This window comes from Canis lupus, chromosome 36 (assembly GCF_011100685.1).
Source record: "Canis lupus familiaris isolate Mischka breed German Shepherd chromosome 36, alternate assembly UU_Cfam_GSD_1.0, whole genome shotgun sequence".
Taxonomy (NCBI): domain Eukaryota; kingdom Metazoa; phylum Chordata; class Mammalia; order Carnivora; family Canidae; genus Canis; species Canis lupus.
This window is the reverse complement of record NC_049257.1, coordinates 22,740,335-22,754,822: the sequence shown is the minus strand read 5'-3', so window position 1 is coordinate 22,754,822 and position 14,488 is coordinate 22,740,335. Positions and strand designations below refer to the sequence as shown.

Sequence of the window (14,488 nt, the reverse complement as noted above, 5' to 3'; positions counted from 1 at the left end):
TTCCTAATTTCTTCTTTCCTTCCTGTCTTTCTTAACTCTGGCATAGAAGGATGGAAATGTCAAAAGGCAAGGATCTTGATAATACTGCAAAGTTTATGTTCAAGAACAGTGAACAGACAAGCAGCTTGGAGCCAGACACTTGGCCTTATGTTTATGATATATGGTCCATCTTCCCGACTCTTGGGCTCTCTATATTGCACCAGCTTGCATTAGAAGGTTCTACTCACTCATTCCCTCCAGTTCCCATAAGAAATAAAGTGCTTTGACTTTGGTTCCAACAAACATAACAAGACATTAACATGCTTCACATTAGGTCAAATCCAAAAATATACATACATGCACACACAGTACATCACACACACACACACACACACACACACACACATGCACAAACACAGTTTAAGTAGATAGCCAATTGGTGAACACCCCGAATCAGAAGGTTCACACATTTCTAGTCTTACTTTGCTTTATGACTGGCACTTGCCTGTAACATGAGTCTCTAATTGGAAATATTTTTTAAGACGTATGACATGAAGCTAGTTGTTTCTGAATCCATCAATCAAACAGGATCAAGGAAGAGAGAGTCAACAGAGGGGAAAATGATGATGCCACCAATACGGTATCATCTCGGAGACGATGTTTAAGTAAATACATGGTGTCAGCTTGTCTATATGATTGTACTACATCAGTTGTGCAGTATAGTTTAGCTCTGTTCAGTGTTCGTAAATCACTACCTAAATAATCACAAAGTCTGAAATATTCAAGAAGTGAAAAAATCTGATGCATGGCCAAGTTCTTCCACAACCCAGAAGATTTTTATTATAGACACAAATAAATTGAACTTAAGTCTTAACAGTTTAGGCTATTTTATTAAGAAAAGTCTCTTTCCAGTATCAACAAGACAATTTTCTTCCCTCTTAGTGAAGGTTTACAAATCTCTCGGCTGAACCATTATAAAGATCTTCTGGTATACTCTTTTGTATTTGAAATATCTCTTGCTTGAAATTAAATTCAGTCTTAAAATAGCAACTATATCATCTCCTAACCACTTCCCATTAGTAAGAGCAAACTTCAGAGATAAGTAAAGCAGCATTCATGTGTCTGGAAAAAGAACCCTATGGATGATTTAAAACATAAGAGTTGGCTACTTGTTAAGAAAGGGTGCATGCACATTTGTAAGTATGAAAGCCAGAAAGAAAGAAAATCTGCAAAAAGCAAAATCATTGTACTGTATGGATTAAATCTCAGCAGAGTTCAGATTTTGTCTTTCAACATTATTTCTTGCAGGGCTGCATAAACCCTTAGCTCATTAACATTGACTTAATTCTCCCTAAAGTACAAGTAGATTCAGGAGAACGTAGGTAATATAAATGCGCTTCTCTCAACGCTAAAGGTTAGAGGCACTCATTCTTCAAAGAAAGTGAAGTCTTAGGCCCCAGATAAATTCCCTCATCTGCCGTCATGATTGACAGGTGCATTTGGTTGGTCGCATGGGGGAAGGGAAGAGGAGTGGGGCCTGACTCCAGGGCAGGGCCCTCAGGTGGAAAGGCTGTTCCATATAACCACCCACCAATACCTTCTACTGTGGCAAAGTGTCCTCAGCCCAGTGCTTGCGGATGCTAACCATGGGCAACAGTGCTCTTCTCTGAGCCTCCATACAGTTATTCTTTAAATACGGTTCCATTTCCTTGGTAAAGCCTCTTGTGAGGTGCTAAATTTAGCACTGCCAATCAGGAGAACAGGTGGTGTGTGACACCACCAAACAGATCCGTCTCCCATCAAGCTTCCCGAGGCAGCCAATCAGCCGGGGCCCTGCCCAGGGATGTGGGGCTGTCAGCAGATCTGGCAAATAAAAGGCCAGAGCCCAGCCCTGGCTCTCGAGCAGTCGTGCATTCCCAGCCTCGCCTCGGGTGTAGGGATTGCATAGAAAAGCAAAACTACACAGTCCCGACTGTGTAGTTTTGTTTTTTAAGTTTAGAGGCTCACCGATTCATGTCGGAGATGGTGGACAAAACCAGCTCCGGATAGGACGTCGTTTCGGAAGCAACGTGGGGCTTTGTCCCACCCTTTTTGGGCACTCTTGAGAAATCAGGTGAGTGGCATCTTTCCTTTTTTTTTTTTTTTTTTAATAATAGATTCTCTTCCTTATTGATTGATTTCTAGTTCCCAGTTAGAACTTCTTATTCCAACATGTGCGATGCGCCTGGGCACAGGTGTTTGTGTAACTACTCGTTGCTGTTGCGGATCCATTACTTCAATCTGCTCGTTCCATCTCCTTTAAAAAGTTGGGTGCTTTAGCAGGTCAGCACAGTCAACGTTTCCAATCGTGTGACTCCACCTCATGGGCTAAAAGTGTTGAAGTCGAGGTCAGAAATGGTAAGAGAAATGCTTGCTTCTGTTACAGACTCTTTCTGTCTGCTGAGAACGTTCAAGGTTATGTTACTCAGTGAAAAAGTGAGACACACCAAGAATAGCTCTGATAAAAGGCATGTGGTATCAGGGTGTCCTGATGACTTTTTAAGGGAATCAACTGCTGAGGTATCAGTTGCGGGACAGTGAGAGAACACTTGCCTGCTGTCAGTCAACAGTGGAAAGTTTATTTTGGGAGCATGACATTTTAGATGCATACCTTGGGCCCTAATTGCACAAAGGCCTTTCAAGAGCAAGTGCTCAAGCAACAAGATTGGCCTATCCAGTAGGAATAAATGACCAGTTCAGACAAGTGGATTGTGATATGTTTAGGAATTGGGAGGGGAAATGTGTAATTGTTTTATAAAATACTCAGCATCTCATTATTTATTTCAACTCGTAAGCAAATGATATGATATGAGCTAAACGTTGGTATTAAGGGTAAGAAAGTATTATTGAGACTTTTTAAATTTTTTTTTAATTTTTGAGACTTTTAATATCTATTAACTTTTAATACCCTTTGACTTTCCATCTTCCTGGATTTAGATTACTAATCACATATGCCTGTAAATGCATTGGTATATAGTACATAAATGATGTCAAAGAATACAACTATTTTTAGAAAGTGAACTAGGTGGTAAACAGGGAGGGTTAGAGACAAAAAATTATTTGTCCCAAATAGAACATGCTCTATGGAGTTCTTGACAAAAGACTCACAAAAACTTTTGGTACTTTTTGAATTTTCCAAATATAAATTTTATTGTCTTGGAATTCTGGTTTTCTTTTTTTTTCCTTTTTTTTTATATTTTATTTATTTATTCATGAGAGACAGAGAGAGAGAGGCAAAGACACAGGCAGAGGGAGAAGCAGGCTCCATGCAGGGAGCCCGATGTGGGACTCGATTCTGGAACTCCAGGATCATGCCCTGAGCCAAAGGCAGACACTAACCCACTGAGCCACCCAGGGATCCCTCATTTTCTTTTTAACTAAGTAAAAAGTTACAACATGGTACAGAATTATCAGTAGAAAAACTAGCATTCCATACATTTTTAGTGAACAGAGGATTTTGTGAAAAGCAGTCATGAAGTAACCGACAATTGAGAATCTGTTCTTTATATCAGAATAGTGGGTTGGTTGCATTAAATAATAAGGTGCATCAGAAAATTGTTCCCATCATCTCCCTGGAACTGATGGACAGAGTACTTTCTTCCACTTAAAAGGACTTCACTGCAAATTTCATATTCTTTTCTTTGATTTTTGAATATCTGTATTGAAAAAGCACAGGGCTTTTCATTTCTTTCACATTTCACACCAGTGTTCCCTTTGTCAGGTTTGAACCTTGGTCCCTAGTACTCAAGTCAGTATTTTTCTTTCAGCTCTATGATAACAGTTGGCCTACTCATGTAAGTTTAAAATTTCCTATTAACTAGAGCAGTAGCACTATTTATTGAGCAGTTACAATATGAAGAAATATTCAAAATATTCATAAGAAGACAGCATACAGTCTATAAAAGGCTTGCACAGTCAATAAGAACTTTCCAAGTAAGGAAAGAAATCGAAAAGTTAAAATTTTTTACTTTCGGTGACAATTTTAAGCAGCCACCTGGATTGCTTAAAGTAATACAAGTAATACCCAAATCTATACCAACTTTAAAAATACAGAGTGGAAAAAAAATATAGAGTGAATGAAAAATCTTGGGAGGAAGGAAATCTTTAATAATTATCTTTCAACCATTGAACAGAAGATGCACAGATTTATTCTTTTCCTTTTTTTGAGAAATATATTTTATTAATTAGAGAGAGCACAAGCAGCATGGAGGGACAGAGGGAGAGGAAGAAGCGGGCTCCCTGCTGAGCAGAGCGCCCAATGCGGGGATCGATCCCAGGACCCCGAGATCATGACCTGAGCCAAAGGCCGACTCACAACCGACTGAGCCACCCGCGTGCCCCTAGATTCATTCTATTCTTTCCACACATCTTTTATTGTTCTTCTCGACTCCCACTTATTTCAGCTTTCCTCTTTCCATCTCTCACTCAGGTGTCCCATAGTTGGGAAGACTGAATTTCCCTCCTCGACCACTAGAGGACATTCCTTGCTCTAATTTCCTAAAATTTTCTTTTTTCCCCCCATTTCCGTTTACACTTGCTACTCTGTTAGGCTTCAAGTCAATTCAGAGGCCCATGTTCAAACTGAAGCCACGGAGGAGAAGGCCCACAGATGATCTAAAGAGCAATCTGTTCTGAAAAAGTGTCTCTGCCATCTACAGAGTAGCTCCGGAGTGGCCCTTAGCTGGGACCCGCTAACTTATTTTTCTCTTCCTTTTCAGAGTGCCTGAAAAGATGACAACTCAAGCACCGACGTTTAAGCAGCCGTTACAAAGTGTTGTGGTACTGGAGGGTAGTACCGCAACCTTTGAGGCTCACATTAGTGGTAAGCTCACCCTTGCACACGTCCCTGCTCTTCGTCCCCTCCCCAGTGTGTTAACTTAGCTGTGGGGCTTGACACCGGGTGTAAGCCCTGCTTCCACTTTGTTAAAATGGGTCCAGCTGGATGGAAGGGCCATCGTAAGGGTATACCGTTCACAGTACTGACAAAGTCTGACAATGTAATGGCTTGGAAATGTTTTATTCATATTTATAATTCCACAAAGCAAAATAATTAGCATTGGATTAAAATTGCTGTCAGAATCCAGCAGCTAAGTACGACCAAATTTGGTCATTCTATATTTGGGTTCAGCTGCAGAGCCAGACTGGAAGCCAAGAACCCAAGCCCAGTAGGGGTCAGACACGCTGCCGCGGGACAAGGAGGCCGGGGCTGACTGCTCCCCGTGCCCGAGAATGGGAAATAACAAAATCAGGGACTTTTTTACGAAGCAGAAAACTGTCAGCATTGCACTAACTCCCAATTATTTTATTCTTGTATTTTCAATCTTTATTAAGTGGTTCTAGTGAATTAGAAGATTTTCCAATCTTTGGAAATGACAACAAAAAATAATATATGCCACCCTGGTCTTTATTAAAGAGAAACAAATATTGATCTTAGATTTTTATTTAGAAGAAAGTTCTGGGTTTTTTTCCCCTTCTTCATAACTCAGTTTAGAAGCGGCTCAAAAAAAAATGCATGATTTCTAAGACTTACTAAAAATGGGGATAAGCTACAAACTATATTGTAAATAATCTCTAAATTATTTAATCCATATTGTCTCCACCTGCAGTATTACAACTGTCATTTAAATTGGCATAGGTTAATTGAACATCAAGCTAGCACCTCCATGGTGCACTGTCCACCCCCCCCCCCGCCTTTTTTTTTTTTTTTTTGCACTGTAACTTTTTAAAAGTTTTTGGCTTCTAATAAAGATGTAAAATAAGATTTCTTCTTCCTTTCTCCTTTCATTTTTTATTTTATGTGCCCATCTTATTCCTAACTGGATAAGACCTTCACATTGCACAGATATCATATAATCATTCTTCGTTGTCTATTGTATATGCAGGTAGAGACCGATTCCATTCTTTTCACACATGAGAGACGTTGACTTTTCAATAATACACTTAAGTATCTTGTGATGCTCGGTAACTTTTGAACTGTGCAGAACACAGTTGGCTTCAGTGGGAGTTTGGCCTATTTGCAGAGTCCTGGAGCCTTGCTTCTTCGTAGCTTCTTGTTCCTTCACATTATGTGCCTATAAAGTCTTAAGAAAACACCACTGAAAATATCTGACATTCATGAATTACTCAAACTCTTTACTTGGCCATGGTGGGAGGTGGGTTAATGTAAGGACAAGAAAATAAGTATTCTCTTGGTTCTCTTTACTTCCTCAGTTTTAATATAAAATAAACCCTGTTCTGAATTTGCTTCAAGCCTTCTCAATGTACAGAATTTTAATATACTTAAAATATCAAACCACGTACATGTAGTTCTTAGCTCCATGATTTTTTTTAAAAGATTTTATTTACTTATTCATGAGAGATACACAGAGAGAGGCAGAGACACAGGCAGAGGGAGAAGCAGGCTCCCTGCAGGGAGTCCCATGTGGGGACTCGATCCTGGGACCCTGGGATCACGCCCTGAGCCGAAGGCAGGTGCTCAACTGCTGAGCCACCCAGGAGTCCCCTTAGCTCCATAATTTATGGTGATTGAAGAGAATTAGCCTTTTCTACCTGCAACTCCAGCTCTACAAGTTGCTCTGTAAAACGAGGTCTGGCTTGTGTCTTGTTCTGGGAGAACCCGCTTCTCTCTCTGCTCAGTGGCATTTCTACTGAGTACACATTTGAAAGGCAGGCGAGTTCAAAGACACGGTGTCCCTGCAGCCACAGAGGAGGGATGCAGATGGGTGTCCTCTTGGGCTTGCTGGGCAGCACTCTTAATCCTTGGCCACTTTGGCTCTTGTTTTTGAAGAGGACAGTGGTCGCTTTTTATTTCGAAGTTTCTTTGGCATTCTATGCTTTTCTAAATCCCTTCTATGATTTTAACCATGTCTGTTAAATTGCATCAAGGAGAACCTGGGACAGGAAGGCAGGAGGTAGAAATTCTAGTCTTCGTGTGCCCGGCTAGCAGAGGAGCCTTGGAGAGTCACCGAGCCCCCTCTGGCCTGTTTCCTATTAAATGAAAGTGTTGGCCTCCACCCGAACCCACTGACCCACCCACTCCCTAGGTGTCGGCCGGTGGACCCCTTGTCATGTGGCCGTCCCGTTTTCCTTAGCCTTGGATGGCCTTCCACTCGGGGTCAGGACAAGGCAGTGGACCTGGTGGGACAGAGTGGGGGATTTAGCAGTGCCCCATTCCGCCATAAAGATGGATTGTGTTTGTGCTCCAGGTTTCCCAGTTCCTGAGGTGAGCTGGTTTAGGGATGGCCAGGCAATTTCCACGTCCACTCTGCCCGGCGTGCAGATCTCCTTTAGCGAAGGCCGCGCTAGACTGACGATCCCCGCCGTGACTCAAGCCAACAGTGGACGATACTCCCTGAGAGCCACCAATGGATCTGGACAAGCGACTAGTACTGCTGAGCTTCTCGTGACAGGTAGGCTGGGGGGGACCTGCCCGTCCTCTGCCCCAGGCCTCTGCAGCCCCTGGGCAAGAAGGTCCAGGAAGAGCTACTGAGGAAAGAGTAGATGAGGCTGAAATCTAGAGACGGGCCTCCCGGAGGCTGAACTGGTAGCAAAGTTGTTTGCCATGTAAAATTTAATTCTCCTCTCAAAATACAGCACAAAAGGGGCTGAGAATGTTTCCTCTATACACATCGTAAACACTCAAAAGTATATTAAGGGATTATATTAAGGGAATATTAAAAACCCTGCTTCTGAGCAAGTGGAAAGGCTTGGGGCCTTGTCAATAAAGCCCTACAAGGAGACAGGTGCATCACCAGGAACTTGCACCTTAACAAGCTCCTGGGTGATTCCGATGTCAGTGCCCCACAGACCACCCATTTAAGAAACACTGCTCTTACCTGTATCGTTCAATCACTCTTTTTACTTACTCTCCATTTCTAAAAATACTACACCATGGACATACACAGACAAAGGCAAATCCATGACCACTTCCTCCGAGAAGTCGCCACCAATCTCTGCCGTTTCCTTCCATCCTTCACTCCCTGGTAAGACGTTGATCCACAGAACATTGTGGTACTTGCCACGTGACAACCAGTGCCTGCATATCGAGCTACGTGAGCCGATGTATGACTAGCCAATACACTCCGCCACCAGCACTGTTCAAGGATAGGGCTGTTGTGGATGCATCTGGGAGCATCACGTGTGAACTTGAACATATGTCCAGAAAATTCAGACATGGAAAACTCACAGGGGTGACGGGTTATTACTCGAAAACATGTCAAAATTAATCCCATTGTCTCTTCACATTCCTAAAAAGTTTCTTTCAGCATAATGAACCAAAGAAGTCCCCTTTCTGTAGCATAACTAACATTAAACCATGTCAGTGTTTTGATTTTAAATGCAAGTAAATATTTGGGTTATTTGACCACTGATCAGTTTGGAGACTGTTTAGGGTTTTTAACACTAAGAGTTAATAATGATTCTGTAAGTCACGGGTCCACTTATCAACCAACCGTCAGAATTCGTTTTAATTCAACTTACTGAATACATGCCAAATTATTTTCCCAGGTTAAGATGGTTCTAGATGTGAGGTTGGGAGGAAATGTCTGAAGGATTCTCTAAAAATGTTATAAGCAGATCTAGGCTTTTTCTTAAAAAAAAAAAAAAAAAAAAAAGGTGATGGCCTACAATCACCAAACCAAACTAAGCAAATAAAATAAAGGTAGTGACAGGATGGCCTGCTGCCATCTTCTGGCTCCTTTCTTGCTATCACACATGAACGGGCCTCAAGGACAGTCAAGGGTGGTTGGTTCCAGGAGTCATCGCCTCATTTGGGAAACAGAGCTTGGGATTGTTTAGAAATACCCCTTGGGGAGTACCCAGGGTGGCAGTTCTGACTTGCCTGCCATCCCCCCTGCAGCAGAGACCGCACCACCCAACTTTGTACAACGACTGCAGAGCATGACCGTGAGACAAGGAAGCCAAGTTCGACTCCAAGTGAGAGTGACCGGAATCCCTACACCTGTGGTGAAGTTCTACCGGGACGGAGCAGAAATCCAGAGCTCCCTTGATTTTCAAATTTCCCAAGAAGGCGACCTCTACAGCCTAGTGATTGCAGAAGCATACCCCGAAGACTCCGGGACCTATTCGGTAAATGCCACCAATAGCGTGGGAAGAGCTACTTCAACGGCCGAATTGCTGGTTCAAGGTACGTGCGGGTTCAAGGTGCAGCTGGGAGACCAGGAGAGGCTACTGAGGGGGACAGAGCGGGTGCCGAGGTCCTGCTGCCTCCCTCGGAGACCTCGGGGATGCCGGGGGCTGGGACCGAAGCTGGCTCGCCAACTCCCTGAAAGAGCAAAGGGTCTGGGGTTCCAGGCAGGAGCTCAGGAGCACTGAAGACCTCGGTGCTTCTTAGCCCATTAGAAACTGGAAAGTATTTCAATGGAGTCCTCTAAGAAAAAAGCCAACTCTGTTTTCAAATTATTGGCCAATAATGGATTAAAAAAAAAAATGGTTCTAGGTGAATCTTATCCCATAATGAACATACTCTCTCTTAGAACCTAATTTAACTGAACACATAATCGAAAACTTTTTGCATTTTCCTCCACCGGGACAGCTAGAAAATGTTATCAGCTTTGTGGTCAGAACTGACATGGTCTCTCTAGAAGTGGGCCCACCCCGCCTCCCCCAAACACCCGGCCCCCCTTCCCACAGGTGAGGACGTCGTACCCGCTAAGAAGACAAAAACCATTGTTTCGACTGCTCAGATTTCAGAAACAAGACAAACCCGAATTGAAAAGGTATTTTGCTGTACTTGGTTTTCCGACCCTTCAGATCGTTGCTTCACCAGCTTCTCCTCCTCCACATGGGCCTTGTTTTCGTCTTTTCCAGAAGATTGAAGCCCACTTTGATGCCAGATCAATCGCAACAGTTGAGATGGTCCTGGATGGTGCCACTGGGCAACAGCTGCCACATAAGACCCCTCCCAGGATACCTCCCAAGCCCAAGTCCAGGTCCCCGACGCCGCCGTCGGCCGCGGCCAAAGCACAGCTGGCCCGCCAGCAGTCCCCATCGCCCATACGACACTCCCCGTCGCCCGTCCGCCACGTGCGGGCCCCGACCCCTTCTCCAGTCAGGTAAAAAGCCTTTTGCAAGGAGAGCAAGCTGCTTTGCATTCTTTTTTTTTTTTAATTTTAATTTTAATTTAATTTTTTTTTGCCACTTTGCATTCTTAAGTTAGGTTTCATCCAGTAAGAAAAATAGAAGGGAGCAATAAAAAACATAGCACATGATAAATGCAGTAAAGCCAAAGGGCCCTGAGTATGATTTTTCACAAATCCTCACTGTCTACAGGTAAATCGGAGGATGTTCATAAACTCTACTTCTGAATTCCTCTCTGCATTTCGTTTAACAAATGTCTGCCTTAGGGGCCAACAGAAAGCAGTGAAATAGAAGAGAATTTAGCGTTGGAAGCCTTATGTCCCATCAGCTGGACCATTTGCTCACAGTGAGACTTAGGGAAATAATTGTGACGATAAAATAGACGCTATCCTGTATTGATCGCTTTGTCTTAGACATCGGATTGGCATTCTACGTATATTACCTCCTTAAACAGTCACAGCAACCTTTAAGAATTATCATCCCCAATTTTAGAGATAGGTGAGTGGAGCTAAAGGAGGTAAATAATTTGCCTAGGGTCTCCGTCATACCATTTGTACATTAAAGAAAATCACCATAAGAATGACCCCAGGGTGTGTTGTGAGGATTCAGTGAGATAATCAGTTGAAGATGCTTTGTAAATGGAGCATAAGAGCATTTGTATAATTATTTTCTGATAAGAAGTAAAACCTTCTACATGTTTTGCATATCCTTATATCATTTTCCATAGAAAATAAAATGAGTGGTTTTTTTTAAGATTTTATTTATTTGAGAGAGAGAGAGAGAGAGAGAGAGAGAGAGAGGCAGATACACAGGCAGAGGGAGGAGCAGGCTCCCTGCGGGGAGCCCAATGCGGGACTCCCCTGGGATCACAATCTGAACTGAAGGGAGACACTCAACCACTGAGCCACCCAGGTGCCCCTAAAATGGGTTTCCATGCTTAGTTAATATGCAGGTATTTTATATTTTAGAAAGTGAGTGTCTATCATCAGGGCTCAGAAATTCTATAACCAAGTATAAATCACCTATAGCAAATTTGAAACTTTGGAATGTGGCTTAACCTGCTGAGGTTTATAATATGATGAACTGAAAAATGTACAAAATTTGGAGTATACAAGAATAGTGTTTCCTAATCAATTTATGTGATTGTTTTTAGTGTAGGGAAAGTTCCCCTGCCAAGAAAAATTTTGAGAGGAGAATAATAAGCAGAGAGTTGACCTAAAAAAAAATTCAAATTTAAGTTTACTGAAATTAAAACACTGTCATATTAGTAAGTGGATAGAAAATACATTAGAGGGACGCCTGGGTGGCTCAGTGGTTGAGTGTCTGCCTTTGGCTTGAGTAGAGATCTTGGGGTCCTGGGATCGAGTTTCACATCGGGCTTCCCGCAGGGAGCCTGCTTCTCCCTCTGCCTGTGTCTCTGCCCCGCTCCATCTCTCATGAATAAATAAATAAGATCTTAAAAAAAAATACATTAGAGAAGCAGAACAGGGCATCTAGAAATAGATTCAAGTATCCAGTAGATTCCATTTTTAATCAAAATGACCTTTCAGTTCAGTGGGAGAAAGATTATTTTACTCGACAAAGAATACTGGCCCAATTAGCTATCCTTTTGGAAGAAACCAAATATAAACCTCTACCTCCATTTACAAAATAAATCTCATCCTGACTAAAAAAGCTAAATTAAAAAGAAAAAACTAAAAAAAAAAAATGAGAATACTTGGGAAAACACTTGTAGGGAGAGCTTTTCAAAATAGATTTAGAGATTCAACTACATAAAAATAAAAAAATCTATATGGCGAAAATAAGGTCATGGCTAAATCAAACAGTGCATTTGTAAAAAGATTTTAAAAGCGCTTCTTCCTCAAGATATTTCATTACTCCTGCCATAAAAGTATTATATCAAATATACGATGGCTACAATATGAATGGTAGAAGCCTAAAAACACTGCATAGCTTCCCCGACTGTATTCACGGATGTTCCATAAGACCCCATAAAGAAGCAAATGCAAACAGTAGGTCTGGGGGGAAATGTTTGCCAACATTTATAACAAAGAACTAAGTAGCAAATGTATTTTAAAAAACTTCCACAAATTAATTTTTATTTTTATTTTTATTTCACAAATTTTTAAAGAAAAAGATAAGCAACACAAATGGGGGGAAAAAGGAACAGAAGACAAGCATTTCACACAAGAGGCAATGTAAGGAAATGTCCAATAAATATACAAAACATGCTTGATATTTTCTAATTTTTATTATATTGACCACTATGAAAATTAAAGGTACCGGCAAACAGTAATAGGAAGGAAGACTTGAACCCAAAAGTTCTGTTTTAAAAACATGTCTATCTATCAAACAAAGTGTTCTTAGACTAGCTCCAAGTTTGCACACCATGAAATCACCAGACGGGCCAAATGTGATTTCTGGGGAGATAACAACCCCACTGTATTTTTAATCCAAGCCTAAGGGTCATTTAAAATTATAGAGCTTCCCTGATTCTGTGGAGCATTTTGACCGTCTTAGCAGTGCTGGCAGTTCATTAATAACAATCCCCATTACTTAGTCCCTGAAATTTGCTTTAAAATAAGAAATAAAAATAGCAATTTGTGGAGAAAATAATGGCTATCCAAGATAGACTACTTCCTGAAATGTCTAATGGTTTAATCTTGATTTTAGTCATAGGGTAAGGCAAACACATTTTTTTGAATAAGGTACATGGATCTAGCTGTGCCCAGGTGATTATGCTTTATTGTAAGAGCAAAAATAAGCACTTTCCTCTAATGACTCAAATTACATTGATTTTTCACAGTTATGGGCTTACCTGCAGCCTGCTGCTAATCACTCATGTCATGCTAATCATGTCTTTAACTCTTTTTGAGATAAACCCACTTTATGATGAACAGCAAGAGTAGTAAGGCACAGGTTGCAACTTGGAAGTACACGTCACCCTGCTTTTCCTCAGTTGGTGTAGACCCTACCTAGATTTAGAATAATGTTCTATTTCTTTGTTATATTTCTAAGGCAGCCCCTTTTTAAAATAGAGGCATGTTCCCCTAGATTTCCCTTCACTTGATTACGACTCCATTTATAAAATGTAAATTGATTTTTTTTTTTCACCCAAAACCCCTTCTTCAAGAACACAAACGTTTCTTCATGAAGCTGGCTACGGTGGAGCGTATTATTAAGTTACTCTGTCGTTTAGAGCAGATACCAGTGGTACCTTGAACCTTAATTAGAAGAGTCCTTTCATTTATGATCAGCCTAAGTTAACGCTACTACATTTATCACAGTTTTCCCATAGGCAGCAGTTTCACTCAGGGATAAGGCAATACTGCCATCTAGAGGGGAAAATTGATTACGAACTGATCAAGAATGAAATCAGGGAAATTGTTCACTTAAAATAATCGGCCAACTCCTAGAATTATTGGTGTAGATCAGGGACTGTCTTTTTTCTTTTTTTTTTTTTTTTGCCATAAATGTTAGGATTTAGCACCCAGAGTCTTCAGATGATGCTGTGGCGCTTGGGATACACACGAAAAGCAATGAAAACTATTTTAGATGAAGCGCTTTATCAATTTAATAGGAAAACTGTGGAATGCTTGGATTTCAAAATAGCCAGTTGCCATAGTAACTGTATGGCTATTAAAAGAAGTCCAGAGTACAACATAATGAGGGTGAGGGTAATCACAGAGGAAATTAAAAAGAGCAGTTCCCAACATGATGACCAGGGCACAGCCCACACCCCCAAACAAGCTCTGCGAGAGGCCCAGGAAAGCTTCCTGCGGCCGGGGGTTCCCAGGGCCTGGGGGCCTGGGGAAAGCTGTGAGGGCCTCCAGGAAAAGGAGAATCGTGTCCCTTCCTTAGCCCGGAGTTGCACAGGCCCTTGGATTCCAAGGAAGGTCTCGCGCCCTCCCTGCCAGACGTCTCCAGCTCTGACTAGGCGCTGGCCATTGGGCTCTGTTGCTGTCTTTTAAGACCTTCTTACTGTCTTGACTTTTTTAATTGGTGGAAGGTGGGGCAGGGCACAAAATTCAGCTTAGGATTCAGGCCGAGTCTCCTGCAGTGACAGCAGGTTAGACCAAGATTTAGAGGGCCGCCCGGTGGGGTTAGCACCTGCCTTCAGCCCAGGGCCTGGTCCTGGGGTCCCGGGATCGAGGCCCACGTCGGGCTCCCAGCATGGAGCCTGCTTCTCCCTCTCCCTGGGTCTCTGCCTCTCTCTCTCTCTCTGTGTCTCATGAATAAATAAAAAAAAAAAAAAAAAAGATTTACAGCAAGTTCCTTTCCACGATCCGGGGCACAGGGTTGGAAGCTCTGCCTCCGGGGCCTCCAGATGCCCCCTGCGGCCTTCAGCCGCCGACCCCCTGCACAGGAGTCC

At 42.1% G+C, this 14,488-nt stretch overlaps 1 protein-coding gene across 1 annotated transcript in view; it reads left to right on the top strand.

Annotated features, from left to right (window-relative positions):
* Nucleotides 1-1,882: 1,882 nt before the first annotated feature.
* The window catches only part of TTN (titin), a 273,898-nt gene continuing 261,292 nt past the window's right edge, over nucleotides 1,883-14,488 (top strand). The window contains 6 exon segments of the mRNA XM_038584970.1: nucleotides 1,883-2,092; nucleotides 4,737-4,840; nucleotides 7,224-7,427; nucleotides 8,876-9,163; nucleotides 9,670-9,755; nucleotides 9,847-10,091. Coding sequence (XP_038440898.1) covers nucleotides 4,750-4,840; nucleotides 7,224-7,427; nucleotides 8,876-9,163; nucleotides 9,670-9,755; nucleotides 9,847-10,091 — 914 coding nt within the window. The 5' untranslated portion in view covers nucleotides 1,883-2,092; nucleotides 4,737-4,749.